Genomic DNA, 27,277 nt, shown 5'->3' with positions numbered 1-27,277 from the left:
TGTTTGTCCTGCAGGAATAAAGAAGGACCCAGCCAGAGCCTTTGTGCCCAGGACTGTCATGATCGGGGGCAAGGTGAGGTGATGTCCTCTTTGTTCCTTGCTTGATATTTACCCTGAATGCACAAACCACCATGCTTTTTGTTCGTGCAGACTGTGTCCCCACTGGAGCACCAGCCACCCAGTGGGCTGGACACTGCGGTGGCTCAGAGCTGGCACACGCACGGACTGCCAGAGGCCCTCTCCTCTGCTTCTCCGGCTGTGCTTGTGGACTGAGTTGGTTCAGTGCCCATCAGCGCAGCAATAGGAGGGAGCTGAAGGGGACCCCTGCCTGCAAGGCACGTGACAGTGAGGGTCCCCAGCCCCAGTGGGCTCGCTGGCCGTCCATCTGATGGGACAGTGCCCTTCCTTGCATAGCCACCACACTTCCACGCCTGTGCCCGGCTCTCAGGCCCCAGCAGGCTGCCCACTCCCCTGCACTTGTGTGCTGAGTGGACATAGATGGCTGGTTGCTTCATCAGCCAGATGTGCACCTGCTGGGAGCTCGGCCTAGCTTTCTTTCATTTTATTCATGACGGTGCATGCTTTTGGACATGTGATCATGGAGTCCCAGTGTGTTGCCATTACTCCTTGGTGGGTCTCCTCTTCGTGCTCTGTGCTCTAGGGCCTGTGTCCCCACCTCTCCCACTTTTCCCCAAGAGCCTCAGCGTCATCTGAGAACATGAGGAACAATGTGGGGCGCAGCTTCCCTATGGGGGGCTATGGGGCGGAGCCCAGGCACTGTCTGCCCCACCAGCTCAAGCACACGAGGGTGGGTGGGAGGTATGAGCACCTGCCTGGGGCCAGCGAGCCTCAGCCAGCAGCTTAGCCACCAACTGGGCCCCTGCCCCTCCTCCAGCGCCTGTCGGTTCCTTTGTCACTATCCCAGGGTGCATTTCTTAGAGGTATGGGCTTTCGAACAGTTCTTTACATGTTCACTATTAAAATTTTTCAGTCTAGAGAATAGTAGAAAGCATGGGAATAATATCCATACACCTATCCCAGACTCCTGCAGGACCATTTCAAAGTCAATTCCAGACATAGTATCACTTCACCTCTAAATACTTCACACACATTCCCAATGATGTTTTCCTCCCAAACCGCTACGGAAACACTCTTTTTAGCACCACTACACAATTCCGTCTTCCCACGTAGATAGTAAAGTTACAAATATCTGGAGCAGTTTGTTTGACTCTGGACCCTGGCAAGGGCCTCCCCTGGCGATTGCTTGCTGTCTGCTGCATCTTGTCATCGGTAGCTTTCCCCCGTGCTTGCCTCTTCTCCCTCCCTACAACTGATTTGTTACAGAGATTGGGTTGTGTGTCTTCCAGATATCTGTCTGGCATGTTCCAGTATGTTTCTTAGTTCCCTGTGTTTCCTGTAAGTTGGTAGTTCTGAAAGTCCTTCTCTTTTTATCTCATTTCTGAAGAACTGACTAGAGTCAGAGACAAGTTTGAGCCTGCCAGGCTTCAGCACAGGCTGAGGCGGCCATTGGGAGAGGCTGTGCAGGACAGGCAGGGGGACCACTCAGCCAGGCATGACCTCAGCGATCCAGCATGGGGCCCCAGGACCCTCTTGAGGACCCTGCGCTGCGCTGAGCACAGGTGTGTTCATACTGAATTTGCCCTCCGTCTCCAGGCGGCTCCCGGTTACCACATGGCGAAGATGATCATCAAGCTGGTCACATCCATCGGCAGTGTCGTCAACCACGATCCAGTTGTGGGCGACAAGCTCAAAGTGATCTTCCTGGAAAACTACCGAGTGTCTTTGGCTGAGAAAGGTAGGCCCAGGGTGGCCATGTTAGGAAAGCCCGCCGCTGCCTGGCTGCGATATGGGTGGTCGTTGCTGGTGGGGCAGATGAACTCTGCCCTGGACACCAGGCTCTCCCAGCCGGAGGGGGCCTTCTTCTAGCAGTGAAGGCTTTGGGGAAGCTCTCTGCCCATCACCAAGTGCAGAGAATTACTCTCAACCTCGGACATCCTTTGTCTCTGTACTTTCTCACTTCTGCCTGCAACCTCGTTCCTCCCCCTTCCTCTGCTCCCCAGCTTTCATTTCTGCTCCTAGAGCTTGCTCTTGCTGGCGGGATATGCTACCAGGTCGGCCTCCTCCCTCCCTTCTCCCATCCCCAGAGGATGCTTCTGCTGTCACCATCTATGTGTTCTCAGGGGCATTACCAGTTTCTGATCTGGGCTGGTACCTGCCTCTTCTGACCTTTCCAAGGGCAGCTTAGGGCCTGACATTGCGACCCCTTGTTGAGAGGTCCGTCTGGGGCTGTTCCTCCAAGGGTGTATGCGGCCATCTGGACAGAAGTTCCTGCAACCAAATGTGCCTGAAGCTGGGCGGGGCTTTCTAAACTGGCCCCTTCTGGAGGTCCTGGCAGGAACCAAGAGATGGGAAGCCTGAGCCTGCATCCTGGCTCTGAGTAGTAGGCACTTCTGTAGCTCAGACCAGCTGCTGCCTTCTGCCCTGAGTCACTGAGTAATGCTGTGTAGGCTGACTCGCTCTCCTTTCCCGCCAGCTCGGCCAGCTCATCAGACCGTCTCTGGTCCCTCGGCTGTCACAGACCGTATGTGGTTCAGGGTCAGTACTGTGGTTAGTTCTTCACTGAGCTTCTGACACGTCTTTGTCAAGCCCTTTGCCGCCTGGAACTTCCCCCTCCTTGCTGTTATTTGGGGCCGGCTCGTTCCTGGACATCTTTAGAACTGACTTGGGGTGCCTGGTCTAGGATGTCAGAGCTGGGGGTCTGGGTCCCGCAAGTGCCCCCCCAGCTAGCTCCATGTAGAGCTGCATGGGGGCTGGGGATGTCCATATCTCTTTACCCTGGTTCCTTGCACTGGACCTTGAAGAAGGGCTGGACTCTGCTTTTTGCTGACCCCGAGTGCCAGCCACTGGGCTGGGGAAGCAGCATCAGCTCCATGGACAAGATGAGGATGTGGGGGCAGGGATGCCAAGGCAGGGTAGGAAGATGTAGCTTTCCCACCAGCCACATCTTGGAGGCACAGGGAGCCCACCCTTGGGAGAAGCCTCAGGGCCCCGGCATTTGGGTCATCATGGTGGCTGGCTTTGCCCAGTCTGCATACAGCATAGAGTGACTCGCATACATGTGAACACAAGAAAATTGCCCCACCTTTGTAGTTCTCTGGTTCTGTGAGTCCAGATTTCTCTTAAAGTGCTCTAAGGAACCTTATAGGCTGATGGCATGAGACACAACTCCTGTCGGGATGAAAGGGAATGATAACACCAAAAGCCAGAACCAGGGGCCCTCAGACTATGGTTGGGCCTGGTCCCTGGAAGGTTCCAGAATAAAGGTCTTTTCTGACCTGGGGTCTTCTCAGGAGTTACCCTCTTGGTCTCCGGCTGCTCTGGATCAGGAAGGGAAGCCCTTACAGGCCAGCTGGGTGGGCTGCAGGGCTCAGGCCCATGCTGGACTGAGCAGGAGGCGGTGTTGACTCCGGCAGCACCAGCCATGGGCTGGAGGAGGGCGTGTGGTGTCCCTACACAGTTCCCGTGGCTCTCACGCTGTGAGCAGCCTATAGTGACGTACCTTATCGCCCACCTGCTTGCAGTGATCCCCGCAGCAGACCTTTCCCAGCAGATCTCCACTGCGGGCACCGAGGCCTCGGGCACAGGCAACATGAAGTTCATGCTCAACGGGGCCCTCACCATTGGTACCATGGATGGAGCCAACGTGGAGATGGCCGAGGAAGCCGGGGCTGAGAACCTCTTCATCTTTGGCATGCGTGTGGAGGACGTCGAGGCCCTGGACCGGAAAGGGTGTGTGTCCCTCCCTGTGCCATCAGGGCACTGCTCAGAGTATTGGGGGGTGGGAGAGCTGAGAGCACTCCAGGAGGCAGGCCCATGCTTGCTGGGGTGATGCCCGCCTGGTGGCTGGGGGTGGCTTTGGGCAAGTTGGCTGAGCCTGCTCCTGTCCTGAGCCAGGGGTGGTCTTGGACCAGGGGTGTGCCCGGTACAAACGCCCTGCCACTCACCCCGGAGGCTGACACTCGGCCCCACCTCCCCACCTCCCCACAGATACAATGCCAGAGAATACTATGACCGCCTGCCCGAGCTGAAGCAGGCCGTGGACCAGATCAGCAGCGGCTTCTTCTCTCCCAAGGATCCAGACTGCTTCAGGGACATGGTCAACATGCTGCTGAACCACGACAGGTTCGTTCTCATGTCCCTCCCCACCAGCCAGTCAGACACATGGGTCCGCCTGGTGGGCCGAAGACTACACTTTAGGGGTGACCCTGGGCCATGATGAGACTTGCCCCCTACCCCAGCCCATGGGCAGAGCCTCGGGCTGTCAACCAGGGCCTGCAGGGGCCTCTGGAGGTGCTTGCCTGCTGGAGGGCCCTGTGGTAGGGGTTGCTGGCTCCATGGTCCAGCCCCAGGCCCCCCCCAGCACTGGCTGACCCCCCCGAAGGGCTTGACAGGCAGAAGGTGGTTTCATATGGGGCTGGTCGGAGGCGATTCCTGATCCTCTCTTCCCCAGGGAGAATGGGAGTGTGGGCAGGATGCCCCAGAAACCTCTGGGAGGCGGGGCAGGGTGGGGGCACTGTGCCTCCACAGCCAAAGTCCCACAGTCCCAACTGAGGCAAATGTTGGCCAATGGTGACACCAAGTGGTTCAAGTGGAATTAATTTGAGACACAAATTACGTTGTAGTTAATGTTTTATTACAACGCATCGACACGGAATAACATCCATGTTTCCAGAAGCACTAATTTACAGCAGGTGAGCACCGCCACTTGTCTTTTCGGGACAGTTCTTTGCTCCGCCCTGTTGGTAAGAGCTGAATCTGGTCAGTGCTGAGAACTGATCTCTGTCCCGCTCTGAGCTGCCATTGGGTTGCTTTCATCTGTTGCTCGCCGGTGGGTGCTGGGGGCCGGCGTCAGACCAGATCGAGGCTCCACACAGCACAGGGCGGGAGCTTGGCCCTGGCTCAGACTGGGATCAAGGAAACATTGTTCACGGTTTCATGAATGGTCTCTGTGCCTCAGCCATGAACAGAAATGCAGCTCCCTGTTCATAAATCCTACAGTGTTGTCCACAGCATCCTTCCCCTAGATCTCCAGTTCTCGCCCAGTTGGGCTCCAGGAAGAGATGGCCAGGCAGAGCCTCGCTGTCAGCCTGTGCCCCTTCTCTGGCAGGAAGCCCCTCAGCCTGTGCCGCTCGGGGCCCCCTGCATGGGGAGGGTGTGTTGTAAACAACCACTTCTTGAAAGAAACGGCTGAAAACAAGGTTTTTGTACAATAGTATCCCCGGGACAGAAGTACTGCTCCTAGAGCCACCTCTGTGGCCAGGTAGACTCCCGTCATCCCAAAGCATGAGGACCTGGATGGCCAGGGCCTAGTGACCTCTGACTCACCACCTGCCACAGTGGCCTAGCCCCTGTCTCCCGTTTCAGGTTCAAGGTGTTTGCAGATTATGAAGCATACGTGGCATGCCAGGCCCAGGTGGACCAGCTGTACCGGGTATGGTTCTAGGGCCCGGGGGTGGCCCTGGCAGGGGAGCAGCAGGGGACATCTATGAGGTCCAGTCCTGGGAGGTCACTGTTCACCTTGTGGCCCTGGGCAGGATGGCTGGGGGCTCGGTGGGCTAAGTTGTGTCATGGGCGTGGGCTGTCCAGGGCTTCTTAATCATCTTCCACTCAGACGGTCTCTGTTGTCCTTCTGCTGTCCCGTGGTGAAGCTGGTGCCTTGTGACCCCTTGGGCCCAGGCCGCTCTCCACACTGGCACGTTTCCACACAGCCTCTGAGCAGGACAGGAGTTTCCTTTCTGCAAATGGCAGAGGTGACGGGCTATGCCCCCCCTCCCCCCGTGATCTGAGCCCCGAAGCGGGTGTGATCGGGAGGGTGTGGGGAGCGGGTGCAGAGCTAGGAAGACTTGTGTGTGCACACAGAAAGCCTGTGTTTAAAAGTGTGAATGAGAGTACTTCCTTGGAAAGGTGCAAGCTTCCATGTTAAGTAGAGTGAGGGACCCATAGCTGTAGGGACTAGCCTTTCTAGGGCTAGACCACTGTAGCCAGCTCCCCACTCCTTGGTGAAGGTGGACAAGAGGAGATCCCAGATCCCAGTTTCTGGGTGGAGCATGTGTCCCTGAGGGAGTGGGCATGTGGGGCCTCGTAGGAAGACCCAGGGCCTGAGCTTGAGGGGATGCAGGAGGGTGTCCCTTGGTACCCACTTCCCTCCCCTTGCTGGGGTTCTCCAGACTCACCGGGGGTGGCAGTGGGAGAGGACTCTGGCTGTGGGTGTGAGTCTGCAGTGGCGGGTCAGGTGGATTCTTCCCCAGGTTCTTGGATGAGGCCTGCGGGACCTGTGTTTCTGATGTGTTGTGGTCCTGGCTCCCATCCCCCACCTTTAGGGAAGCTGTCTGCCCTTGGAGGACCCGTGAAAGAACAGGGGGGTCTGGGGCACTAAGTGACCAGGCAGGGCTCTGGGGGGCACCTTTGCTCCCCTGACGTGGGCCTCAGCAGAGTCTGCCCTTTCGGGGAGGCTCCTCTTTTTTTTTTTATTTTAAAGATTTTTTTTTTTTAATTTGAGAGAGAGAAAGAGCATGAGAGGAGGGAGGTTCAGAGAGATAAGCAGACTCCCTGCTGAGCAGGGAGCCCAATGCGGGACTCGATCCCGGGACTCCAGGATCATGACCTGAGCCGAAGGCAGTCGCTTAACCAAGTGAGCCACCTAGGCACCCGTCGGGGAGGTTCCTCTTGATGCTGGCTTAGTCTGGGGGTAGTTGCAAAGCTCTGGGGGAAGCCATGGACGGGGGACCACTTGGCCATTTTCCCTGGATCCACTTGGTGAGTACTCAACCTGGTGGTGTTTCTTTGTAAGGTGGGCTGTGCCCCAGAGTGTGTGGCACATTTTGAGGCCCAGGGTCTTCTCAGGCTTCTTGCCCCTGTATCTAGTCATTTGGTAGCTTTTCTGGTCGGTGAGGGCCCCCGTTTCACTGAGCTGTTGATTGCAATTTTGTCTTTGGTTGTCAGGCTGGCCCAGAGGCTGAGAGCCCATCTGGGAACAGTCCTGAAGTTCTGGAAGTGCAAGCTGTCTTGTGTGGTACCTGAGATTACTCAGCCTCTTCTTCCCTCTGCAGAACCCCAGGGAGTGGACCAAGAAGGTCATCAGGAACATCGCCTGCTCGGGCAAGTTCTCCAGTGACCGGACCATCACAGAGTACGCCCGGGACATCTGGGGCGTGGAGCCCTCCGACCTGCAGATCCCACCCCCCAACCTCCCCAGGGATTAGGCGTCCTGGCAATGGTCTGCTGTTTCTGGAGGGCCATGGGGATTGTGCTGGTGGCTTGGGGTGGGCAAGGAAGGAAAGGCTCAAAAAGGGAGATGCTCCCCAGTTTCCTGCAGGAAAGCAGAGCTCGCAGCCCTGTGCAGGGCAGCTGGCCCCGCAGCTTTAGCTCACCTGCCCCAAGGAAGTGGGGAAGGTGGAGCCACTGGCTGGGCTCCTCTGAGACCTTGCACGCACCTTGCAGTGAGCTTGTTTTTAGTTTTGAGCCTCTGGATTCTGGGGTCTGGGCAGGTAGCTGTGACAAAGCCTGGGGAACTGTTTTCTGCACCACACGTGCTAGCCTGCTGTGTGGGCTCCCGGCCTCCTGGCCATGCTAGTACTCCGGCCAAGTCTGCAGCTGCTGCGTGGGTGCTCTGGCCCAGGGTTTCCAGACTGATCAGATAAAGGGGCCCTAGGATGACTGAGGGGGACATGGGGAGGACACCTGTGCCCGGCATCTAGGGGTCCTTGGCTAGGACAAGGCTGACTGATGCAGTTAGCTTGGTTTTGCTTTTTCAAGAGGATATCAGCTTCCCAGGGAAATGAACGTAGCTGAAGCCTTTTCTTGTTTTAGCAACTAAAAATTGTACTTTTGAAGTTTTGTGCTGGGGGGGCAATGCTGGGATGCGTTGCCGAGCCCTCGGGAGCCCAGGGTGGGGCGCTGCCTTTGCTGGAGAGGCTGAGTGCCCCTGCTGTGTCCTGGGGCCAGCCTCCCTTCTCCCTCCATTTCCACCAGTGTGACCGCCTTGGAAAGAACTGAGCAGGCCCAGAAGGGGGCCCACTTTCCACTCTGCCTGGATGGCAGGCTGGTGGCGGGAAGGGTGGGTGAGCCTCTCTCAGCTGAGAGAGCCAGGGAGCAGGCTGGTGCGCTTCACCACGGATTTAATGGAGACACGGGGGACAGCACCCTTCCAGGGGCTCTGCCTCCTTGCATGCTGGATCTGGATGGCACAGGGCTCTGCCCTCACCCCAGGTCCTGATGGCTCATAGAATCAGGCCATGGAGGATTTGCTCACGTGCGCACTTCACCAGAGCTGTGGAGGTCTGCTGGGGAGGCCCACGTTCTGGGGCTGTGGTCATACCCCCGCCACCTTCCGCTACCCCATTTCTTAGGCTGTGTGTGACCATCACTGTGCCACTTGCTGTTACTGCCTTGTGTGAGAAACCGATTAAACCTTCCTGCCTGTGCTTGGTTGAGCTGGCCTATGTTTCATTCTGTGCCGAGGGCAGGGTGCGGGCTGGGTCCCAGGGGCAGGCCTCAGACTCTCTCTCATAAGGGCCCATCACTCTGGGATTAAGGACAGACCAAGCTTTCCCATCCCAGCTGTAAGTGGGACTTAGGGTATGTGTGTTTGAACCACTAGCTCGTAAAAGAATCAACACAACTGTTGTATAAACTGTCATCTGGGTGTCGGCATTGTTGGTGCACACTGCACCTGTCCTAGGCCAGCCACTCCTGGCCCTTGGACATGGAATGCCCTGGGGACCAGAGCATCGCCCCCTAAATTGTGTCGCTGCAGGCTGAATCGAAAGCCAGGAGGGACATGAACTTGGGGCTGTTACCCGAACAAGCTGAGACCTGTAGGACACCGGAGCACCATGGGCCCTGCTGGTCTTGGGTGGGGGCCGGGGGCCGGGGGAGGGCGCTGAGCAGCTCTCAGGACACCCGTGCTTCCAGGAAACACATAGTAACTGCAGAATTTATAGCTGTGCATGTCTTGATCTGTTTTTTTTCCCCCCCCAAGGACTGGTTTTGCAATCAGCAGAGGTCTGTCCTAGCCCACAGTTTAAGCTTAGTTAATAATCTAAGAGGCCAGCAGGTGGGGGCATCTGGACCTGATTAGCCAACCTGATGGCCCAGCAGCTCACCAGCCCCTTCGGTGCTTTCTCCTCTTCAGTCTGCTTCAGTCTGCCTGTCAAGACACCTATCAAAATACCAACAGCCTGTATTTTACTTACTTCCTGTCTTATCTCCCCCCCCCCCCCCCCATAAGGACCTGTGGCGGCTCACATACATGAAACAGGATGACAAACTGACCTCAGGAGAGTTGGTTCACATTTCAACCCATTTAAGAAAGGCATGGTTTCCCCGATGTGAGAATCACTGTAGGCAAGTTGAAGATGCCTCAAAAATGAGGTGTCCCCTGCCTTGGCATCTGGGCCCCCCAGCCTGCCCACAGCTGCTACTAGAGACCACAGACCTTGAAGAACAGGCAGGCCGGCGAATGAAGCCCTCTGTACACCCCGGGGAATTTCTGAGCTGCCAAGACAGGACTTGGGAGAAGTCCAGCCATCAGGAGAAGTGGGTCCCAGGTGGGCTTGCATCCTCTGTTGTGTGTCACGCCTCTGTACCTGTGCTGCAGGGGGTGGACAGTCCTCTGGGGGGGGGGGCAGCTTGAAACCCCCTTTCTTATTGAACCATGCACCTTCTCTCTCTCGGGTTACTTAGCTGGCATCCAAGAATCTGGCCCTTCAGCACTGGGGCCGATGAGAAGCAGGATCTTTAGAGGTGCCAAGTGGGGGCAGCAGAAGTGCAGGGAAGGGGGGGCAGAAGAAGTGCAGGGGAGACTGATTTGACAAAAAGCTGAAAAACACAAGAGCCCCCCCCCCCCCCCCCCCAGTGAGTGAACGAGGTGGTGCTCGTGGGCTAGAACTAGAGACCCCACACTCTAGTGCCCCATGTCTTTCCATGAACTCATGCCAGGGGCTCATTTGGGGTCTATGGGTAAAACCCCAGAGCCTGCCGACCGATACCAACATCCAGCAAGCTTGCTACAGCGTGATGTTGAAGGGGGCCTGTATTTAAGAACACGCCCTCTGTCCCATCTGGAGAAGTGGTCCCCCCCTTGAACACACCTTGTCCTGGAACGACACCCCTCCTTGCACGGGCCTCCACATCTGGAAAGGAGGAGGAAAGGAAGGCCCAGGATCCTTGGCCTTACAGAGCTGGCCCTCCTCCCACAGGCTGGGCTCTGAGCATGGCCTGGGGGCAGCTGGAGGTGTCACTGAGAACACAGCAGATAGACCACCACCACGATTTTATTCTTAAATAAATGCTCAGTCTAAGGCCAGGTTAGGCGGACAAGTGGGCAGAAAGTGGAGGAAGTGCAGGTCACAGGCACCTCCCCCGCTGTGAGCAGTGGGGGCCTGCCCGGGGAGACAGGAACCGCCAAGGTAGGCAAGCAGGGTGCTCCGGGTGCGAGGGGCTGACGGAACCATTCCAGTCCATTCTGCATGTGCCCGGAAGGGACAGAAGAACTCATCTGGCCACAATCTCACTGGTGGTACTGGAAAGCTCAGTGTGGTCCCGAGACCCCACGCCTCCTGCCCTGGGCTCCCCCTGCCCAGCTCAGCAAGTGTGGGATTGACCAGCCGGCAGCTGGCCTGCTCTGTCACTGTCTTCCCAATAAGAGCTCGGGTTGAGTGGCAACAAAACGGAGAGGGGATCCCATGCCTGCAACCTGTGTTTTCCACAAAGATCCAACCTCCCAGCCACCCAAGGCAGGTGCCTCAGGTCTGCCGGGCCTCCTCCGCCTGCCCCAGCTGACATCCGAGTCCTCTCTCCGGGGGCACTGAAGACACTGGCAGCCCTGGGCCCCAGGGTGCCAGGCTGGCCGGAGCAAAGGGGAGGAGGGCAGAGGTCTTCATGCTCCTTCAGGCAGCAAGACTCAGTGCTGGCGCCCGGGTTCTGACTTCCCCAGGAATTCCCTAGACGAGACGAGCACAGCCATCAGCCAAACCCTGAGCATACGCTCGAGGTCTTGCCTCCTCCGTCCTCAAACAGCCCATCCCAGGAGGCTGAGAAGGAGCCTGGAGGACCACCCCTGCTCAGAAAGCCTGAGTTAAATAAGCAGGGTTAAATCCCAACCCCATAGGAAGAAAGACCAAGCAATGGGCTACTATTCTTTGTTCTAAACTCTACAGCTGTACTCTGGGCTATATTTTCTATGACATTCCTTTATGCTGGAAAAATCACAACCCTAGAGCAAACCCATACTCTTTGAGCTCACAGTCCCCTCTCAGCAACCCGGGTCCTTGATGTAGGAAATGGCAAACCACTAAAGAAATGCAGCTTTCCCTCTGGAACTGCTGAGGCAGCCACAGGAGAGCTGAAGTGTGACAGCATAAAATGCACTGAGGGCCCATTCCAACTCCTCCAGGCTCAGCAGCCCTGGGAAGACGAACTTGCACCATCCCCACCTCAGCATCCTGCAGGCCACATGGCCAAGAAGTGGCGGGCTGCCTGTGCCTGGGATGGGAAGCAAGGAGGCCGGGCAGCACCTAAGTGTTGGAATTGGTCCCTGCACAAAAGCCCAGGCTCCCGAGGCAGGGCTAGGCCTCATCCAGTTCAAACTGCCCTTTGCCACCATCTCACCCTCCATGCTTGGGCTCTGCACCTGGGCCCGGGATGTGGGCCATGGACCCAGCCGCTGTCCTGGCCCCAGACCATGACAACTGTAGCAGAGCTGGGAGCACAGCCTCTTTTCACGGAGCAGCTGAGGACAAACCGGCTTTTGAGAGCTGGCCCGGAGTCTCCCGTGTGCCTATGCACAGGGGCAGGACCTGACCCACAGCAGCTGGGGTGCGTGTCTGCACGCTGGATGCTCCTGAGTGGCGTGTCTACGCAGCCTGCACAGCCCACACCACAGGGAAGTCACTGCCCTGTGTGATCACGGGAGTGCTTCAGGAGAGAGGGGCCATAAACACGCAACCCCTCTCCATGGAGACGGAAGGCTCCCGAGTCCCAGTGACTCCTGGCCCCACCGAGGCAGATTGGGGGGGGCCGCGTGCCTGGCCAGGGCGAGTCTGTGGAGAGGGGAGAAGCCTCACCTCAGTATCCGTGGAAGCTCAGGGCTCTTGTAGATATACTTGTGCCTGTAGCCGAGGTCTGAGTGAAAGGGGATAAACTGAACTTTGAAGTCTCGGAAGCTTCGGGATGGAGCAGCGATGTTGTAGAGCTGGGACGAGGGAGAGACAGGTCGGCACCACAGATGGCAGCCCTGCCTGGTGGTCTCCCTGCTGCAGAGACCGGTCAGCGGCTGCTGCCTCTGAAGAGCAACCCAAGCCCCCGCCAACAACACTGCTGCCCGCAGCCTGCAGGGCCACGGTGGGGGGCACGCGTACGGACAGGCCTGATGCTCGAGACCCTCTGTCCTAACGCCTCTCCCAGGCGGCGCCTCCTCAGGGCGCGGCAAGGCGGACGAGCCAGCCTCGTGGGCAGAGCTGCCTGCCATGCAGTGGTGTGGAGGCCTGCGTGCTAGAGCAGCCCAGAGGGCTCATCCCAGGGTTGGGCCGTCTGCCTCAGACTTCGCCATGTGCCAGGGTCACGATCTGTCCTTCCTCAGTCCCTTCCTCCCACCCCAGAGATGGCCGGGCTCTGCAGGTCTGAGCGGTGGTTGCTGGGCAGTCCCCTGTGCCCGGACTCACTGGAGGGAGGGGACTTGGTCCTGCTGGAACCCACTGGCACCCGGGCCTCACTCCCTCCAGGCTGACCCTGCTCCTCACCGTCGCCACGCCAGATGGTGCTATCTCCCACAACACTCACCCACAAACCAAATGCTGCTTCCTGGCAGCAAAGGCAAAGCAAACTCAGCAAAAGCAAACACAGAGGCCCCACAACAGCATGGTATTCCTGACATCAGTCCCATCCCAAAGGCAAGAGAACAGACAAGAGGTTCTGTATCAACTCTGCCGACTGGGGCCCCCGAATGGGGGTGGAGGATCCTCTTCCTCAAGGGTTCTTTCCCTCCAGCCTGGCTCCGTACCTGGTAGTCAAGTCTCTGTCAGGCCAGGACCCCTGCACAGGGACCGGGAGCCATCTGCTTATTTCTCATGTTTCCTCTTGCCATCGAATGTACTGGTGAAGAAGCCCACACCCTCTAACTTACCTTTGCTGATAAGACATCACCTGTTGGCCCCCACCCCGACCCTGCTGCTGACCTCCCCCATGCTTCTCTTCTTCACAAGGGGCACCTGGCAGCAGCAGCACCCCTCCACACCCGCGGATGCCCGGCCCGGCCTGAACGGGAGCCGGCTAGATGCCTACCCGCCCTAGGGCTGGCACCTGGCTCTCACCTTTCGGCCAAGCTGGAAGGGCACGACCGGGTCGTCCTCAGCGTGCAGGATGAGCAGCGAGCAGGAGATGTGCTTCACACTGAGGGAGGAGATGGAACTGGACCAAGGCCCCGGGGAGAGGTCTGGGGTCTCTGGGCCCACCTGGGTTTAGTGGGGGCTTCATCATGGTGCTCAACAGCTAGAACTCAACTGGCTTTTCACTAGAGAACTATAAGCAGATTCCTCAGATGTTTCTACCACCATTCAGTCAAGTCTAGAGATCGATTCATTCACCAAATCAGGCCCCTGCGTGTTTTTTGGAAATTGAAAATGATTATTTTTGCCACTAGACCTATTCTTTAAAAGTTACAGAATGATATTTACAAACCCAATAACAGAGGTGGCCCAAGAAATTAATTGCAAATGAAGGTCACTAGAAATGTGTTGGTAAAAAAGCCCACACCCTCTAACCTGTCTTCATTGAAAATGACATTTAAGGTCACCCTGAACGTTTACAAATAAGTCGACATTTTCAATAGGTTCACATGATCCAAACCCACCAGCAAACCACGGATGGGCTGTGGGACTGGACAGGCCCTAGAGTGTCTGGCCTGCCCTCCCTAAGCAAGCCCGGCACCGGGCAGGACCTGGGCCAGGAGGCTCGCCACCCCACGGACCCAGCCCGTCCGGCGACCTGTGCTTCTGCTTGCAGCACACACATGCACTCTCTCCCTGCCTTCTGCTTCTAGCGGGGAGCACTTCTGCTGCGAGGGTCACACTTTGACAGCGGAACAGCCCATCTTTTCAGGATTTCCACTGTAAGTGGTCTGTCCTAACCCTGCCCACTCTAGAAAAGGCCTGGTTCACATGCTGTCATCTTAGAGCTACCCAAGTGGGGCCTGGTGACTTCCTATGGGTGAAATACTGCCATCCCCTCAATATTCCGCCGGGAGCAGGGCCAAAAGGCGGCTTTGGGGGCCTCAACACTCACTGTGTGCTTGCTGTTGGAACCCAGTTTCTTCAGATAATTCTTGAAGTTCCAAAACAATATTTATAAACAATCAGGTTTTTTGCTTATGTCTGTTCAGTTTTAGTTTGTTCAATTTTTAGAACCAAAACAAATAAAGGGAAAAATATTCCATTTTTTCACATTTATTCCAGAGTGTAGATTTTTAAATATTAACTGAATATTTACTTTAAGATTTATTTATTTTGGGGGGAGAGAGGCACAGGGAGAGAATCTTCAAGCACACTCCCCACAGATCCCATGACCCTGAGATCAAGACCTGAGCCGAAACCAAGAGTTGGTCGCTCACCTGACTGAGCCACCCAGGCACCCCAATAGAAATATATTTTAAGATTTTATTTATTTGTCAGAGAGAGAGTGAGCCAGAGCACAAGCAAGCAGAGGGAGAAGCAGATTCCCCTGCTGAGCAGCGAGCCTGATACGGGGCTCGATCCCAGGACCCCAAGATCATGACCTGAGCCGAAGGCAGCCACTTAACTGCCTGAGCCAACCAGGTGTCCCTAGAAATATTTTTAATAGTGAACTTTGTAACATCTTTCTACAACCGAACAGAAATCAAACGGCTGAGGCGGTGTCATTGTTTGAGTAATAGTCCCCTTATTGCTCTAGAACCTGTCAGGAATTCTGATTCTGATGGACAAGTTTCAAATAAAACAACCACAGGGACATGTTGTCTTCCTGTTGCTTTCATGCCACCACGGCCTTTTCCAATCCCTTCTCTCTCGGCTGCAGCTCTCGGCCTGACTTGCCCTTTACGAAGGTCTGATGGTTAGAGAAGAACCCCAGTATGCAGAATTCCATCCTTTTTGGTTAAGGTGACTAGTCCTGGGGATTCTCAGTGATTTTTTTAAATTGAAAAATGAGGTACTGGGGAGCCTCGGTGGCTCAGTTGTTGGGCATCTTGCCTTTGGCCCAGGTCATGATCCCAGGGTTCTGGGATCGAGCCCCACATCGGGCTCCCTGCTCGGCAGGAGGCCTGCTTCTCCCTCTCCCTCTCCCCCTGCTTGTGTTCCCTCTCTTGCTGTGTCTCTCTCTGTCAAATAAATAAAATTTTAAAAAAAAACTTTAAAAAAATATAGTAAAAAAAAAAGAAAAATGAGGTAAGCAGAGTACTCACTTTTCATCATTTGCAAATTTAATTCCACTGCTTGTAATGGGGTCAAGGAAGAACCAGTCAAACCCAGGAAAGTATCGATATATCTGAAAGCGACATGGAAACAACGTGCAGAAGCATCAATTAAAACAGCCACAGAGAAGGCTGAGGTCGAGGGTTCAGACAGAGGGTGCTGAGTGCCCAAGAGTCTCCCCAGCTTCCAAGTGGACCGACCTGAGGCCCCACCAGAGCTGTGCTGGGGCGCCCCGCTGCCCCAGACTCTGTGCTTAAGAGGCTTCCGAACTGGCCACGCGTGGCTGCCCACAAAATGGGCTCCCACAGCTCCCAGCAGCAGCCGGGCAGGACCGGCTCAGAGACCGTACTTCCCACAGATGCAAGGGCTTCCACCCCTGGAAAAACAGGGGTCCATGTGACTTGGGTAAAGCAACATCAAAGAAGTAAGACTATAGAAGACTCCTCCTGTCTGCAACAGTGCACCATGAGGTCAGGTGGGGGGCCAACACAGGCCCCCAGAACGGGTGGCCAGCCAAAAAGAAGTGGGACAGAAGAAGACACAGAGGAGCCCCCTCTGGGCCCAGCTTGTAAAAGGAGGGTCTCAATCCTGGCAGGTGAGGAGGGTCTCAGTCACCCTGGGATCCCCACCAGGGTTCACCTGGGGTGTCACCTGGAGATACGACTGGGAGAGCCTGGCTGCTGAGCACCATCCATGCGGACAGGGAGCAGGGATGCCCACTGGGTCCATGTCTGCGGAAGCAGCCAAGACAGCAGCTGCCCACCTGGGCTGAGCCCCACGGGGCAAGGATGCCAGGTCAGCAAACCACACCTCAGACGCAAGGCCTCCCAGGGGTCCTGCTGTCCCTGGACAACCCAGCTGTGAACCCGTCCTTCCGCCTGACTGCAGAGTTTTAAAATTCCCAGGCAGCTCTGTGGTCAGGCCAGTGCCCTGCACTAAACAAGGATTAATTTTTATTTTATATTTTCTTAAGAGTTACCTTGATAGTAATTATTTTAATAATAAAAACAAGTCAATTTTTAATAAGATCTGTACTTGCCACTGAGAACGGATGGCTCTTAGCTTCTTCACGTATATTAGTGAATGGAGATTCCAATATAAGGGCATCTGGAGGTGTCTCTAGATAAATAAACAGGGGGCTGTGAGGTGAACAAGAAGCCCCCACGGATGCCCGTGGGAGACACTGGTCCCCCAGACTGGACTGTGGATCCCAGGTACCCCCCCAGCCGCTCCCCCCACCCCCCAGCCAGCCTTGCCCCACAGGCCCTTCTGCACGGTAGGTACCTAAGAAGGGCCCACACAGGGGACTCTCAGGTGGCTGTGATTTGCTCCCAAGAACCACATTTACTGAAGCTGTGTATCAGGAGCCCAGCCCTGATAAGGCTCTCCCAGCTGCTTGAGAACCCGTGGGGAACACAGGCTGGGGTCTGCTGGGGGTTTACCCAGACCTTGGCCTCCAGGCCCAGCCCACAGGGCTCCGAGATGACACCAAGCCCTGTTGCTGTGCTGCTCGTCCATCAGGGCCCACCTCCCGGGAACCCACAGCGGAGCCTGGGGCATGGCGTGTGCGCACAGACATGCTGCATGCCCCGCCCGAGCCCTGGGACCAGGAGGGGCCCATGCCCACCCAACCAGGACTCACACCTCCACACAAGCTCCTACCTCGCTCGCAGAGGCGCCGCACCAGATTTGTTGCCACTCTGAAAAGGGAGGAAGAAACAGTTCAGGTGAATGACGACCAAAGTTTTCTGAGATGAGAGTGTTCTAGTCTTGTAAATGACCAGAGAAGCTGTGGGATCTGTGAAGCGGCTGGTGGGGTTTGGGGCTGGGGAAGGGTGTGGACAAAGATGCTCAGGACCGTGACTGGGCCCTGCTGCCCCTGCCATCAGCCACCCTCTCCGACTAGGATGGCAACGACAGCCCCCGGGCCTCTTGCCGTCCCAGGACCACACTGGGCAGGTCCCATGCAGATGGCTGTGGCAGGATGGCCTGCTCCCCGCTCTGCCTGGGCCCCTCTCTGTTGTAGGCACGCAGCTCACTCTCCCGGCAGGCCCCATCCCAACTGCCACATGCCATCCAAGGCGAGCAGCAAGGGGAGGAAGAAGCCACAGCCACGGCACCCAAAGGAAAGGCCGCTGGAAAAGAGATGGCTGCTGAAGGCCTCGGGACTCCGGGCACTGACAGCAGCACTCCTTTTAGAAACACTCTCAACCTTCCATCAGCAGAAGCGATTCAGGCAGCCCCAAATGGAATATTAAACTGCCTCCCCCATCTTGGCAGATGTAAGAAGGGAACCACCCACTGCTGCCTCCCCTAAGTTCTCTGGTAAGCCAAGTACAGACTAAGTGGCCAAGCTGTTCACAATCGTCCCTAGTCTGCATGTGATCAAAGCCCAGCCCTCAGGCTTGCCAGCCAGCACCTGCACGCCAAAGCCAGGCAATGCAAAGCCCAAGTGCCCAGTCTCATCCTGCTCTGAGGACATCTCCCTGAGGCACACCCTGGGACTGAGATGAGATGTGCCCCTCCTCCCTGCAGAGGGACATGGCCACCCCACAGCTGCCTGTGTGTGTGTCTTAGGTCACTTCTTCGGCTGAGGAGTTAAAGTAGCTCAAGCTCTTCATGGTCTTTTGTGGCACTTCATCCCCTGCCCCCACCATGGGAATGAGGGACAAGGCTTGTTGGGACTCATGGTGTCATGGGATCCAGAAGCCACGAGGGCACTTTTGGAGGGACCTGGTGAAACGCCCCATGAAGACCTGCTTCCCCATGGATCCACCATGCTGTGAACTCACCCAGTGCCTAGGGAATGACCCCAAATATACACGGAGTTGTCTCCACTTCTTGCTTTGATCCAGTCAAAAACATGAAGTGCGTCATACGTCATGCCTCGCTCCGATGGCGTTCCTACTGAGTCACCCCAACCTGGCGGGGGAGAAGCAGCAAGAGGAGGAAGTCAAACCCAGCCCATGGAACCTCTTGAGGGGCAGGCTCATCTTCTCCTTTCTCAACAGGCAGCCTAGGCCTGTCCTGGGCAACAGAAGTCTCTGCCACCATCATTCACAACCCTATGCGAGGGGTGTCTGGACAAGCCTGCTCCTACTTCTCCTACTTCCTCAGCCAGCTACAACCCCTGAACCCAGACAGCCATCCATACACCCTTATCTAAGTCCCAAAGAACAACTGTGCAGACAGGGCAGTCAGACCCACAGACTCCTGTGGGCAGATGGGACAGCAAATTCCCCAACCGTTAGGGCTTGCTGGTAGCTGGCCCAAGATGAAGGGCCAGTGACACCCTAGCCTACCCAGGAGCCCCTGCAGAATAGGAGCATTCCTGGGGGCAGGTCCCTGAGCCCAGTTTGGATTCCATGGCCAGCTGTAGCCCAGCTAAAGACAGATGTGAGGAGTCAAGCTGGGGGTGGGGGCAAGATTCCAGGCTCAAGGCAACTCTGACCCAGAAAGAGAAGAGGCTGTTAGAATAGCAGAGAAAAGTTAACCATCTCTGCCTCAGACTGCATCCTCCCCCAGGGCCCTCCCCCCAGGCTCTTGGAAAGGGTAAGTGCCACTGTCATTTCTAGCAACTCAGCAGTGAGTCATCATCAAATGATCTGAAAGCACCACAAGGCTTAGAAAGAGCCAGTTCTGCTGCATAAGCAAAACCCACAATTAGTGGGCACAATAAACCACCTCCCTTGGGCGTCCCAGATGCCAGATGAGGGAAGGGACTATGTGAGAGACAAGGCCATCCTGAGAGGTTCAGGGTGTGGATAGGAGGAAGGGACACAGAGACAGAGACTGGGAGAAGTGGAGCTTAGAAATGCAGAGACTTGAGGAGAACCGAGGGATTTCACTTCCTGGTAGAAGCACAAGGAGGTAAACAAGGAAGAAGGCCGCTCTTTCTATCACCCTGAGGTCTCTAGCAACCTGCAGGAACAGAAAACCCTTTTAGCATGGAGAAAAGGATAAGTGGGTGAACTACTTTCTAGATCCTGATCTGTAGTTTTCCCCAACCCAGAATTTGCAAATAGTCTTCTGTGAAAGAGCCATCCCTGCAGCAGGCAGGACCACCGCCCACCTCCCCACAAGAGGTCTGTGTGCTCATCCCTGGAGACTGTAAATATGTTAAATTATGTGGCAAGCACAGGGCGGGACTGAGGCTGCAGAAGGAAATGAGGGCGCTGATCAGTGGACTATGACATGGGTGATTACGGGCTTACCAGCGTGGGTACAAAGTAATCACAATGGTCTACTGGACAAGTGAGAGAGGAAGACCAAAGTCAGGGTCAGAAAACAGACTCAAGAGGCCATGAGCTGAGGCACAAGGACAGCTTTGAGCAGCTGGAAAAGGCAGGGAACTGGATTCTCCCACAGCACCTCCTGAAGGGCCTGGCCCTGCCAACACCTGGATTTTAACCCAGCAGCTAAAGATTTTGGACTTGTGACCTCCAGAACTGCAAGATAGCAAGTCTGTGCTGTTTGAAGACATCAGGTTTGTGGCAATTTGTTACAGCAGCAAGAAGAAACTAACACGACGCCCGTACCCTCGGTCTGAGGGTATTGACACCACTACTCTCCCCTCATAGGTCAGGCCAAGCAGGCCAAGCAGCCCTCTGACTTCTGACCTCTGCCGCTGAGACTATAGGAGGCCCATGCTTCTCACAGGGCAGCTCCCGGTCAGTACAAAGTATTTTCCTGGCTCATTAAGGTGCACTGTTTTTAGCCTACAATAACTGCAGGTTCTCTGTCTATTCAGCGGCAAAGCCCTCTGATTCACTCAAGAAAGAAAAAGTACTGAGGGTCAAGGAGAAGAAAGAATCTTCCTTCTCTCTTAACAGTTCTTTTTCCTGCTTTCAGAACTTTAACAAGACCAGCTCTTCTGCCCACAAAACGTGTCCGACGACCAGCTTTGGGGGAGTCTGAGTCCAGTAAAGAAAAGAGACAGTATTTTCTACATTTAAAACGTTGTTGAGGGATGCCCCTCGTCTGCCTGCAGGACACACACGGGAGGACTCTGTCCCCTCACCCCCTTACTTCCACACTCGCCATTGCTGCAGGTCAGGGCACCACCTCGGCTTCCCAGGGTGACGCCTGCACAGCAGACTCTGACAGGAGCGGTGCGACAGCCCAGACTCGCACTTGCAAAAGAACTCACCTCTGTAGTCAAAGGTGACCACATGGTAACCAAGGGAACTCAGCACCTGGAAAGTGAAAAATAAATACCTGGGCAACAAATCCACACCTCTTGGATTGAGGGCAGCTTGCCTCTTACTAACCCAGCCCGATGTCAGTCTTTGTGTCCTGCACACAGTGGGAGCTTAATAGACTGTTATGATGCTGACCATTCCCCATTATAAAACCCACATGTCAGCCGCTACTATTCCCCATTCCCCATTATAAAACCCACACGTCTCAGCCGCAGGAGAGCCGTTCTTTCCATATCCCGGAGGCATGGAAAGAACGGCTCTCCTGCGGCTGAGACCACATTCAGACCACAGGCTCACAGGTAGCCCCCCCAGGGCAGACACCCTGAGACCAGAGACCCAGGAGGAGGGGCTCTACGGTCAGAGACTGCATCCGGGATCCTTACTGCAACCTAGCATTTCTGACTGTAAGCTTTCGCTGAATTTTTCCATTATTAAAAACAAAATCCCTCTAGATGACGTGATCTCCTGGACTAGATGATTACTCACAGCCCCCACCTGAGCCTTCCTGGGGTGCACCCAGAGCCATGTGGAAGCGGCCAGCCACCAACGTCCCCCAAAATCACCTGAGGGAGGTGTGCCCCTTTCTCCTTCGCCGGCCCCAGTGCAGCCTGTGGCAGCCGCTTCCCTCCAGCCCTGAGCCTCCCGCAGAGTCTGCCCCCACCAGGGCCACAGCTGCTCCAGATGCGAACCTCAACTGGGGACCACAGCTCTGCAAGCGCACCCCCTCCCCAACTTGATCCAATTCAATCGAGGCACAAACACTCCATGGCCCATAGCAGCGCCTGTCCTCAGTGTATGAGGGACAGAGTGGTTCCCACAAGATGCAGATGTTCCCTTGCATTTGCTTCTGTCCGTCTCTGCCAGGTTAGCCAATGCAGGCGTCCATCCCTGTGAGGGGAGGCTGAGGGAGATGGCCCTGGAGGCAACCACACATTTCCAGCTCTGAGCGCCTGGCTGGGAGACCCACTGGCCCCTCCACCAGGTCAGCCTGGAATCTGGTTCTAAGGTGAGACTTCAGTGTGGCAGAGCTCCTGACCCTGCAACTTGGCAGGAGTGTGGCTCCCTGGCCCTGGGTGCTCTCCATTCATTTTACAAGAGAAACACAGCATTTAACAACAATTTCAAATGCCTTCAATATAACTGCCAATATCTGGCAGATGATCCCCAAAGTGCATTCCTTCTGCTTTCGGCAGCTCTCCCTGGAGGCAGCATTATAGGAGGCACTATATGCTTTTATTATATATGCTTATATATTATTATATTATATATATTATTATATGCTTCTTATATAAGTATTCCATGGAGAAGGCAGTGTTGGAAAGGCCAATGCTGATCAACCCTCTCACAAGTACTGGAGGCACTCCCCTCTGTACATGCCTCCTGGGAAGAGCAGGTGGGAAACAACACTTGGGCGATGAGCTTTCCTTCCTATGCCATGTGGATACCACTCTCCCCTCATACACACTACGTATGTGACTCTGCTCTTCATATACCCCCTGTACACAAATCTGCCCATCAACACCTTGTGAATGCCACTCTGCATGTTCTACACTGTGTGCGTGCCGCTCTCCCATCACCACACCGTGTACACAGCTCTGCCCCATCATACAGCCTATGGACACCCCTCTGTCATACATTGTGTGCCATCTTCACCTACCTTGTATAGTTCCACCCGGTGGTCACCTCCTCTAGAGCATCAGGGAAAAGGAAACAAGAATGGGTGTTAGCACATCTTCTCAAAAAGGCCGGCCCCAGGGTCAGTACTGGAGTGTCTGGGTCCTTGGTGACTTGGTCCCCAAGTCCATACAGGGAGGGTCATTGGGGGACAGGTGACCTCCTCTGCAGGGCATCATAGTGGCTCCATGCTTGTTTCTGGCAGTACCGTGACAAGCAAGGGATAGTGTTAGCATTTTGGGGATATTTCTTAATTATTGCCTTACTTCTATTTTTGACTAGCTAATACATAGGTACAATACACAATGCAGAAGACACAAGAGGATACACAGCAAGCCCCCAACTCCTGCCCAGCACGTAGCCCCTGCCTCAGCTCCCTGGTGACCAGCAAGTAGGCAGAAGTGAAGGCGCTTCTTTATACGACATACGCACTCTACTTTCTCTCACTTTTCACTCAGTAATTCACAGCCAACTTCCAAGACTCTTTTTAGCGGTGGTTCACACTTCCTTATCTTGCAGTCATTCTGGCCCTCTCCCACCTGCTGTGAACCTAAGTTTTACTGCCATGGCCAGCTCGTGCTGATGTCCTTTTGCATAAGTGTGCTCCACGTGTGGGATACGTTCCTACACACTGAACTGCTGGGTGGAAGGTGTGTGTGATCATAAGCTTGACAATTACTGTCCAGCCGTCTTCAGAGGGGCCCTGGCCCATCTCCTAGCCCTGCACCCACAGATTAGTGTGGAGTGGGCACTTCTTATTACAGACACTAAACAGGCGTTCATACATCCAAACTGTTTCGTGTGTCTATACTTCTTTGTCCGAGGACTACCTACCTATCCCTTCTCATGCTTTGTCCAGCTGTTGGTCGGCTATTACTGTGGACAGACACCAAAGTGGGGACGGGGCCACCTCAGGAAGGAGAGCATGTCAGCGGGTGAACTCACCCTCTCCAGACTTTTTAGCAGTTTTCCTCTTTTATAGTGAGCATCCTGGCCACTTTGCTGTGTGTATGTTTGGGGCGGGGGGGATGGGGGGCAGGCAGGGAGTGTCCCTGAGAGAGACAGGGATGAGACAAAGGAGGAAAACCAATGCAATGCGGCCACAGAAATACAACGGAATGAGTTTCAGGACCAGAAGGAAATACTGAAAAATGTTTTCAGTTATCTTTGGAAAAATTCATGGTGGCTCTTGTCTAGGTTGTTTGAATTCCCTACCTCGAGCAAAAAGAAGAGGGGTTGAGCATGTGACACAGTGCACAGCAGCAGCCGGGGACTGGCTCTCGGGGAGCCAGGGCTGCTGTAATCCTGCCAGGCTGGGGGCGGGGGGGCTCTCTGGGGACAGGGGAGAGGGCAGCAACACTTTCAGTCACAGTGTTCCTTCAAACCTAAAGTTTAGGCAGACTTTGTCTTTTTCACCATGTGACTGGCATTGCTTAACTGAACCTTATTCCCAGTAAACTACAAAATTTTCTCATTTCTAGGATGATGCTACCAGAGTGGTTATAACCACTTGCTCTTTGAAAAGCAGAAGAGAGGGCGCCTGGGTGGCTCAGTCGTTAAGCGTCTGCCTTCGGCTCAGGTCATGATCCCAGAATCCTGGGATCAAGTCCCACATAGGGCTCCCTGCTCAGCGGGAAGCCTGCTTCTCCCTCCCCCACTCCCCCTGCTTATGTTCCCTCTCTCGCTTTGTCTCTCTCTGTCAAATAAATAAATAAAATCTTAAAAAAAAAAAAAAAGAAAAGCAGAAGAGAAACCCACTGTAGCTAGTCCCAGACAAAGAAGAAAGCAAACTACCAAGTGCATGCATGATTCAGCAGCTAAACGCTCTGCTCTGCGGCCTCACACAGCATCCTCACAGCCCACACTTCCTGGACTTCCTGCAATGTCCACTGTGGAGCCCCTCTGCCCCGACACCACCAGGGTCTGCTTGCTGCTCTCCCCACCCCCCGCAAAGGCCTGTTAATTGATCTCTTTGTTGGTTCTGCCTACAGAATGACATACCCCCAGCACACCATGGCAGCCACGGCACCCCGCTGACCCTTACCCGGGCCCTGTAGTAGCCCTGCCTCCTGCCGGCTCCTGCCAGCTCACTCACGCGCCCTAAGGAATCTGCAACAACACTGACCCTCCTGGGGCTTCTCAGACAATGTTGTTTGGAAAATGTACCTCCTCCTTCACCCACGCTGCTCTCCCAGAGATTCTTCTGAACAAGGCCAACCATGTGGGTAGACAAAGCCAATTCCCAGTGAATCTGAAGGACATACCATCAAAGCCACTCTTTTTAAAAAAAAAAAAAAAGACTTTATTTGAGAGAGAGAGGGAGCACGAGTGCATGAGCAGGGTGAGCAGCAGAGGGAGAGGGAGAAGCAGACTTCCCGCAGAGCAGGGAGTTTGATGCGGGACTCGATCCCAGGATCCTGGGATCATGACCTGAGCTGAAGGTACACGCTTGACCGACTGGGCTACCCAGGCGCCCACAAAGCCACTCTTGAAAAGCATCTGGGATAAACTTGAGCAAAGGCTTGGCCTGTCACAGACAGTGCCTCAGCAATAGCCCGGCAGGACACACTGGCATTGCTGGCTTACAGATGAGAGAGAGAGAACTCACACCCATCACCTAACCTGACAGCATGGTGGGGCGGCCTGAGAGGATGAGTTTATCTGTGTGCACTCAGCTGGGGTCCCTCTGGCCTCCCTCTGCTTTCAGCAGCCCTCCTTCGATGTCACCCTGACTCCTTCTCAGCACTCACTGCCCCTTGCCAGGAAGTGTGCCTCCGCCCCAGAAGGGGATGCCTACCTGCGACCCTCAGACGGGGCTGACACACAAGGCTGGTGAACAGGAGACAGCATTCCCCAGGGGTGCTGCGGTCCTGAAGTGTCACAGCGACCCCTCTGAGGAATCACCACACCTTACTCACTGAGAAGCCTTATTCCCTAAGTCACTGGCCCTCACTTTGCCCTTCAAATTACGACGTCAGGAGGAAGGCAACACCCCACTCTGGCCGAGGATCTGGGTCACTGTGACAGAGACACAGCCTCCTCCATTCCACCCAGGTGCGAGCCCCAGATAAGGGGTGTCTGGACACAGCTTCCCACATCTGCTTAACATGGGGGGTGGGGTGGTTTCCCAAGGAAACTGCACCTGGGCCCACCTTGCATACAGCTCTGCTCTGAGCCTGTGGGAACACTGCTTCATGGGAGTTTCACCCTGACCCCTTTCCCCCAAATCCCATAAACTCTGCCTTTTCCTGTGTTCTTGGGATGACCCACAGCCCCACTGCCTGTACACTCCCTCACTGCAGGGGGTCAGTAGACCCGATCGGGCCAGCATTGCAGGGAGGACATGCTACACAGGCTCCTCTTCCTCACCTTGTGCCTGCATTCCCGTGCAGGTACAGGATGATAGGGCGGCTGGAAGCCAAGGTGTCCTCATACCACATCTGGTCCTTTCCTTGGGCATCCTTCCACCAGACAGCGGGGACAGTGTGCCTGGAAACAGAAGTAGAGTGGAGTGGCATGATCAGATGAGGATGACTACTGACAGAACGACAGAGGATCAGAGTCACAACTGAGCACAGAGCAGGATGGGTGGGGCTGGGGAGGCAAACTGCCCCCATGACCAGAAGAAATAACTCAGAACTCCAAGCTAGAGTGATGGCTTCTGACAGCCTTGGTAGATTTCCTACTTATACCTGGGCACCTCGGGGCCACAGAAGCTCCCTCTGGTAGCAGGTGGGCAGGGGTTGGGGGTGGGGCTGGAGTTTCTGCCGTGTGAACTGTACACTCTGTAAGGTAAGATCTAGTCCGGCTCGCTCACCAGGCCTTCACCTGGGCCTCGCACAGAATGAGTGCTTAATACATACTAGCTAAATAACATTATTTCCCCTCATACACACCCATATATTTAAGCTGCAACTTTTTACTTATTTTTACATTACATCAAGTGCCCTCCTTAACGCCATCACCCAGTTACTCCATCCCCCTACCTTCTTCCCCTCCAGCAACCCTTAGTTTGTTTCCTATGATTAAGTCTCTTATGATTTGTCTCCCTCTCTTATTTCATCTTGTTTTATTTTTTCCTCTCTTCCCCTATGATCTTCTGTTTTGTTTCCTAAATTCCACATATGAGTGAAATCATATAATTGTCTCTCTTATTGACTTATTTTGCTTAGCATAATACCCTCCAGTCATCCATGTCCATGTAAATGGTAAGTATTCATCCTTTCTGATGGCTGAGTAATATTCCATTGTATATATGGACCACATCTTCTTTATCCATTCATCTGTTGAAGGGCATCTCGGCTCTTTTCATAGTTTGGCTTTTGTGGACATTGCTGCTATGAACATTGGGGTGCACGTGCCCCTTCAAATCACTGTTTGTATCCTTTGGATAAATACCTAGTAGTACAATTGCTGGGTCATAGGGTAGCTCTACTTTCAACTTCTTGAGGACCCCTCCCTACTGTTCTCCAGAGTGGCTGCACCAGCTTGCATTCCCACCAACAATGTAGGAGGGTTCCCCTTTCTCTGGACCCTCACCAACATTTGTTGTTTCCAGTCTTGTTAATTTTTAGCCATTCTGACTGGTGTGAGGTGGTATCTCATTGTGGTTTTGATGTGTATTTCCTTGATGCCTAGTGATGTGAAGCATATCTTCATGTGTCTGTTGGCCATTTGTAGGTCTTCTTTGAAGAAATGTCTGTTCATGTCTCCTGCCCATTTCTGACTAGATTATTTGTTTTTTTGGGTGATGATGATAAGTTCTTTATGTATCTTGGATAGTAGCCTTTTATCTGATATGTCATTTGCAAATATCTTCTCCCACAATGTAGGTTGCCTTTTAGTTTTGTTCACTATTTTCTTTGCTGTGCAGAGCTT

At 54.7% G+C, this 27,277-nt stretch overlaps 2 protein-coding genes across 14 annotated transcripts in view; one reads left to right on the top strand and one right to left on the bottom strand.

Moving 5' to 3' along the window:
* Positions 1 to 8,513, top strand: part of PYGB (glycogen phosphorylase B) — a 62,116-nt gene extending 53,603 nt beyond the window's left edge. For 5 of the 7 annotated variants that reach the window (XM_064572715.1, XM_064572717.1, XM_064572714.1 and 2 more), the window contains 5 exons: positions 15 to 73; positions 1,675 to 1,816; positions 3,603 to 3,810; positions 4,069 to 4,203; positions 7,131 to 8,513. In XM_064572715.1, the coding sequence (XP_064428785.1) occupies positions 15 to 73; positions 1,675 to 1,816; positions 3,603 to 3,810; positions 4,069 to 4,203; positions 7,131 to 7,446 (860 nt within the window). In that variant the 3' untranslated portion in view covers positions 7,447 to 8,513. Of the gene's footprint in view, positions 1 to 14; positions 74 to 1,674; positions 1,817 to 3,602; positions 3,811 to 4,068; positions 4,204 to 5,445; positions 5,513 to 7,130 lie in introns of all 7 variants that reach the window. The other 2 variants (XM_064572716.1, XM_045885329.2) reach the window with 1 other exon arrangement.
* Positions 4,693 to 27,277, bottom strand: part of ABHD12 (abhydrolase domain containing 12, lysophospholipase) — a 102,412-nt gene continuing 79,827 nt past the window's right edge. The window contains exons 4-14 of one of the 7 annotated variants that reach the window (XR_010405758.1): positions 25,769 to 25,888; positions 22,383 to 22,413; positions 20,674 to 20,719; positions 18,317 to 18,446; positions 17,187 to 17,224; positions 16,564 to 16,643; positions 15,515 to 15,597; positions 13,392 to 13,470; positions 12,147 to 12,335; positions 9,518 to 11,024; positions 9,058 to 9,241 (exon numbers count right to left, since the gene is read on the bottom strand). Coding sequence is in view for 5 of the 7 variants with exons in the window: in XM_054509983.2 (XP_054365958.1) it covers positions 5,678 to 5,816; positions 12,147 to 12,274; positions 13,392 to 13,470; positions 15,515 to 15,597; positions 16,564 to 16,643; positions 17,187 to 17,224; positions 18,317 to 18,446; positions 20,674 to 20,719; positions 22,383 to 22,413; positions 25,769 to 25,888 (874 nt within the window). In the remaining 2 variants the exon portion in view is untranslated. Of the gene's footprint in view, positions 5,817 to 9,057; positions 11,025 to 12,146; positions 12,336 to 13,391; positions 13,471 to 13,522; positions 13,677 to 15,514; positions 15,598 to 16,563; positions 16,644 to 17,186; positions 17,225 to 18,316; positions 18,447 to 20,673; positions 20,720 to 22,382; positions 22,414 to 25,768; positions 25,889 to 27,277 lie in introns of those variants that run through there. The other 6 variants (XR_010405757.1, XM_054509983.2, XM_064572721.1 and 3 more) reach the window with 6 other exon arrangements.

This window comes from Mirounga angustirostris, unplaced genomic scaffold (assembly GCF_029215605.1).
Source record: "Mirounga angustirostris isolate CCGP_5_RB_7025 unplaced genomic scaffold, mMirAng1.0.hap1 SCAF_10, whole genome shotgun sequence".
In the NCBI taxonomy this organism is placed as follows: Eukaryota; Metazoa; Chordata; class Mammalia; order Carnivora; family Phocidae; genus Mirounga; species Mirounga angustirostris.
This window is presented reverse-complemented; position numbering and strand designations above follow the sequence as displayed.